This window comes from Heterodontus francisci, chromosome 25 (genome assembly GCF_036365525.1).
Source record: "Heterodontus francisci isolate sHetFra1 chromosome 25, sHetFra1.hap1, whole genome shotgun sequence".
NCBI lineage: Eukaryota > Metazoa > Chordata > Chondrichthyes > Heterodontiformes > Heterodontidae > Heterodontus > Heterodontus francisci.
In genome coordinates this window covers 32,208,793-32,214,675 of record NC_090395.1, presented here as the reverse complement: position 1 = coordinate 32,214,675, position 5,883 = coordinate 32,208,793, and the positions used below count along the sequence as shown (strand labels likewise).

The window sequence follows — 5,883 nt, the reverse complement described above, 5'->3', positions numbered from 1 at the left end:
GTTTGTGAAGCAGCGCCTGGAGTGGCTATAAAGGCCAATTCTGGAGTGACAGGCTCTTCCACAGGTGCTGCAGAGAAATTTGTTTGTTGGGGCTGTTGCACAGTTGGCTCTCCCCTTGCGCCTCTGTCTTTTTTCCTGCCAACTACTAAGTCTCTTCGACTCGCCACAATTTAGCCCTGTCTTTATGGCTGCCCGCCAGCTCTGGCGAATGCTGGCAACTGACTCCCACGACTTGTGATCAATGTCACACGATTTCATGTCGCGTTTGCAGACGTCTTTATAACGGAGACATGGACGGCCGGTGGGTCTGATACCAGTGGCGAGCTCGCTGTACAATGTGTCTTTGGGGATCCTGCCATCTTCCATGCGGCTCACATGGCCAAGCCATCTCAAGCGCCGCTGACTCAGTAGTGTGTATAAGCTGGGGATGTTGGCCGCTTCAAGGACTTCTGTGTTGGAGATATAGTCCTGCCACCTGATGCCAAGTATTCTCCGAAGGCAGCGAAGATGGAATGAATTGAGACGTCGCTCTTGGCTGGCATACGTTGTCCAGGCCTCGCTGCCGTAGAGCAAGGTACTGAGGACACAGGCCTGATACACTCGGACTTTTGTGTTCCGTGTCAGTGCGCCATTTTCCCACACTCTCTTGGCCAGTCTGAACATAGCAGTGGAAGCCTTACCCATGCGCTTGTTGATTTCTGCATCTAGAGACAGGTTACTGGTGATAGTTGAGCCTAGGTAGGTGAACTCTTGAGCCACTTCCAGAGCGTGGTCGCCAATATTGATGGATGGAGCATTTCTGACATCCTGCCCCATGATGTTCGTTTTCTTGAGGCTGATGGTTAGGCCAAATTCATTGCAGGCAGACGCAAACCTGTCGATGAGACTCTGCAGGCATTCTTCAGTGTGAGATGTTAAAGCAGCATCGTCAGCAAAGAGGAGTTCTCTGATGAGGACTTTCCGTACTTTGGACTTCGGACTTTCCCTTTATGTAACTATAAAATTTCTTCTTATTGATTTTGATGTCCCTTGCAAGTTTCCTTTCATAATCTCTGTTAGTAGCTCTTATAAGCTGCTTTGTGACCTTTTTCTGGTCTTTGTATCGATCCCATTCGGCCGGATCTGTGCTGTATTTTGCATTTTTGCAAGCCCTTTCTTTTTGTTTTATGCTATCCCTAGTTGTCTATGGCTGTTTTTTCTGTGAAGTGGAGTTTTTTCCTCTCAGGGGTATATACTTGCTCCGTATTTTGTTAAATGTTTCTTTAAATATTCTCCACTGTTCTTCAGTCATTTGACCCATTAACAGATCTACCCAGTTTACCGTGGACAGTCTCTGTCTCATCCCGGTAAAGTCAGCCTTACCCAAGTCTAAAATTCTAGTAGCTGATTCGTGCTTTTCACTTTCTAACGCTACCTTGAATTTGACCATGTTATGATCACTATTTGATAAACGTTCATGCACAGTTAGGCTACTAATTAAATTTAGCTCATTACTCATAACTAAATCTAATATTGCCTGTCCCCTTGTTACATCTAGGACATACTGCTGTAGGAAACTATCCCGGACACATTCCAGAATTTCACTACCTTTCTGACAGGTGCTAGTCTACCTCTCCCAATCTATGTGCAAGTTAAAATCCCCCATTAATACTACTCTGCCTTTGTTACACACTTGCCTAATTTGTGCATTTATACAATCTAACACCTCAGAACTGCTACCAGGGGGTCTATACAGAACACCTATTACAGTTTTAGATCCTTTTCTGTTCCTCAATTCCACCCATAAAGTCTCCACTGGGTGCTTTCCCCTCATTATATCCTCCCTCACCAATGAGGTGATATTATTTCTTATCAGTATGGCTACTCCAACCCCTCTACCATTTTCCCTGTCCCTCCTGTAAACTTTATAACCAAATATAACTTTATATTTAGTTCAGTTGTCCCAGCGCGCACAAAAATGTAAAATTTAACAGACCAAAACAAGTAGCCCACAAATATCACCCCCATCCTTTATTAATGCTGAAATGAAAGGAATTAAGAATATTCCAAGTCTAAATTTAGAGGCTATGGACAAAGAAGTGAGCAGGACACTGGTCAGACTAAGAGTAGCTCTCACTTTCCTCCCCCGTGTGACTACTTTAACACAGCAAGAGATCTTCAGGCATATTCCAGATCTGCCGACTGATGGGGAAAAGCCACTTGTTTTGGGTTTTGATCCGTTTGAGGAAGGTTGTGCTTCACATAAAGAAGCACAGGTGAGGTCTCTAATCCACGTTAGTTTTGTTTATCAGCATCTTCTGGGTGTTGTCAGCTCCCAAACTCCCTCGGATACAGACAGTGGAGGTCACAAACCTCCTGAAGTTAAGGGTAAATTCCCCCCGGGTATTAATTTCCAACGTTCAGGTCAGGGGAGGAGGAGGTTGCTCATGTCACCTGCCCCCGCCGCCATCCTCAGGCCTCCTCCAGCTCCACCAGGATCCCGCCGCAGTCTTTGGGATGGAGGAAGATGACGGGTTTGCCGTGAGCTCCGATCTGGGCCTCCTCGCTCAGGGTGCGCACCTGGCGGGCACGGAGCTGCTCCATGGCAGCGGGCAGGTGGTCCACCTCGATGCAGATGTGGTGCATGCCGCCGTCGCGGTGCTTGTGCAGGAAGCCGCGGATCGGGCTGTCGGGACCCAGCGGCTCCAGCAGCTCCAGCTTGGTGTTGCCAAGCTCCACGAAGGCGGTGAGGACCCCGTGCTCGGCCAGGGCCACCGGCTCGCTGACCCGGGCCCCCAGCACCTCCCGGTAGAAGGAGCGGGCCTTCTCCATCTCCGGCACCGCGATCGCCACATGGTTGAGGCGCCCCAGCTTCCAGAGCGCGTCCCGGATCCCGGAGCTGAGCGCCCGGCTTCCCATAGCAACCTTCAATATGGAGGTCACTGCCTTGCTGCTGCTTTCAAAAACAACTTTATTGACACCGCAGCCAGGATACACTGAGGGTCATCCACAGGCACAAATATCATCCGGGATACACTCAGCATCATCCAGAGGCACCGCCCCCTTCATCCGGGATACACTCAGCATCATCCAGAGGCACCGCCCCCTTCATCCGGGATACACTCAGCATCATCCAGAGGCACCGCCCCCTTCATCCGGGATACACTCAGCATCATCCAGAGGCACCGCCCCCTTCATCCGGGATACACTCAGCATCATCCAGAGGCACCGCCCCCTTCATCCGGGGGCTTGTCTCAATCAGAGTTTACCAACCCTCCCGGATTGGACTGGAGTCTCCAACAATTGAAGCTTCCTCTCCAGGGCTGTGCGAACTCTGGAGAAAAATCATAGGGGCAGTTAAAAAAAGTGTTTATTTTTTTCATTTCTTGTGAACACTTTTATTGATTATTTACAAAAATAGTGGCAATGAGAGCAAAGGCTGACCAACATTCAAGGATCATCCAGTTAGAGCCTGCTGGCTTCACCTGTTGGGTGACCAATGGCGAGACTGTGGGTGCAGAGCGGGTGGAGGCAGGAGGTCATGTGATGAATCTTCCACAAAGATATTTAAGCAGAGTTGGCAATCCTGACAATAGGCCGTGGAACTGAGTTACCCCAATGCCACCTGACAGAAGCTAGCTCTGCAAGTGCTCCTCTTAAAGGACACCAGTAATAATATAAGCTCAGGTGTGGTCCAATCAAGCAGAAGATGCTTAAGATAAAGCGTTAGGTCAAAAATCAAAGGAACCTCAACAACTAAATTGTGATGTTATTCCCAGTGTCTCTTAGACTCTTGTGCTGCTCACAGAAGGCCTGCTGATTTGGTGTCCTGATATTCAGCTGTTTAAGATCCTGGACCAGTCTCTTCCTTATACAGCCGACAAAACTTGGAGAAGTCCACACAATTCCCAAAAAGCTTACAGCTCAATATAAACAATGTACCTGGAAAAGGATAATATGACCAGGCAGGATTCACACAGACCTGTCAGCGTCACTTTTGACTTACGGGCAACTAACTGGCAGCTTGATCCCGACGATTGCCCATATCTGCAGTGAGGAGATGATTTTAATTTTGAGGCAATAGTCTCATTAACATTGGGCCGGGGAACTGCCATGCACCAAACAGGCTTCCAGATGCAGCTTGTCACATTGTGGCTTCCCACCATCAGGCTGACCTGGCCGACAGCAACATAAGTGCACAGTGAGGTTGGTCATAATCACAGAGGTTGGGGCTGACAGGATGGCAGTGGCTTGGATTATTTTTATGGGGCTCGACTGAGCCCTCTTGTTTCTCTCACAGGCCCACAGAAATGATTCCAAATTTACCCTGACTGGGCCTCTTCAGCTACATGGGCACGATGCAGGCCAATACCAATGGCATTTGGGGACCTGTGTGGTGTGAATGTTAACTTGCCACTTGTCAGCTTAAGTCTGGATATTGAGCTGTACTTGTGGCATGTGGGCATGGACTACTTCGTTATCTGCGGAGTTGAGAATAGAGCTGAACATTGTGCAATCACTAGCGAACATTCCCATTCTGACTCGGTGATGGAGGGAAGGTCATTGATGAAGCAACTGAAGATAGATGGTTTTGGAATGTCGCCTTGAGGAACTCCGGCAGCAATGTTCTGGAGTGGAGCTGATTTATATAATATTGATGTGCTGTGTCATTATATTAAATTACAAATCTGTACCCAGCTTTCCAAGAACTCCATGTTTGATTCCCTCCAATCAGGCTTCTGGCCCTGCCACAGTATCGAAATGGCTCTCACCAGAGTTGCAAATGATATCCTATATGACTGTGACAAAGTTAAACTATATCCCCATCTCCTTTGAAACATAAAACATAGAAAATTTATGGAACAGAAGGAGGACATTCATCCCATTGTATTTGAGCCAGCTGAAAAAGAACTATCCAGTCTAATCCCACATTCCAGCTGTTGATCCCTAGCTTGTAGACACTTCAGGCTGAATTTAATGTGGCCGTTGAAGGCAGGTATGGTGGCGTGGGGGGACGGAGAATCGCACTGGAACTATCTGCCGGAAATCCGGCGTTGTTATGTCGGTTCTGGATTTTGTCAGTGGCGGGACAGCACTATGGCAGCGACGGGAATCTATTTTAAATTGCTGAACTGCTGTTTTAAATGCATTTAACTATAATTAACTCCAATGTAATGATTGGTGCTTGATTTTGTGAATGCCGGGCGGCACTCGCGTGCCTTCGGGTTCATGACCGTTATAATCTGGTGGCATCGAGGAGGGAGGCCACATTGCCATGACGGGGAGGCAGCCCTGAGGATTGCTGCATAGGGGAAGGGGAGGGGGGGGAGGTTGTCGGAGGCCATTGTCAGACTATTGCTGTGGGTGCTGCAAGGGGGTTCGGGGTCTCGCGCTCTGAAAGGGGGTTCGGGGTCTCAAGGGCTTTGCAAGGGAGATGGGCATCCATGAGGCGCTGTGGGCCATCAGCAGCAGCAGAATTGTACTCAACCACAATCTGTAACCTCATGGCCCGGCATATCCCCCACTCTACCATTACCATCAAGCCAGGAGACCAACCCTGGTTCAATGAAGAGCGCAGGAGGGCATGCCAGGAGCAGCAGCCGTGAATGGTGGTGGACAATTAAACAACTAACTGGAGGAGTTGGCTCCACAAATATCCCCATCCTCAATGATGGGGGAGCCCAGCACATCAGTGCGAAAGATAAGACAGAAGCATTTGCAACAATCTTCAGCCAGAAGTGCCGATTTGGTGAGCCATCTCGGCCCCCTCCTAAAGTCCCCAACACCGGGTTCAATTCTGGGTACTGCCTGTGTAGAGTTTGCAAGTTCTCCCTGTGTCTGCGTGGGTTTCCTCCGGGTGCTCCGGTTTCCTCCCACATGCCAAAAGACTTGCAGGTTGATAGG

At 48.9% G+C, this 5,883-nt stretch overlaps 1 protein-coding gene across 1 annotated transcript; it reads right to left on the bottom strand.

The window, feature by feature from the left end:
• Positions 1-1,995: 1,995 nt before the first annotated feature.
• Positions 1,996-3,047, bottom strand: mcee (methylmalonyl CoA epimerase). The gene has a single exon (XM_068057648.1). The coding sequence runs from the start codon at positions 2,896-2,898 to the stop codon at positions 2,452-2,454; it is 447 nt and encodes a 148-aa protein (XP_067913749.1). The 5' UTR covers positions 2,899-3,047; the 3' UTR covers positions 1,996-2,451.
• Positions 3,048-5,883: the final 2,836 nt, after the last annotated feature.

Coding starts and splice junctions, on each gene's coding strand:
- mcee (XM_068057648.1), bottom strand. CDS start 2,898: ATGGGAAGCCGGGCGCTCAGCTCCGGGATCCGGGACGCGCTCTGGAAG.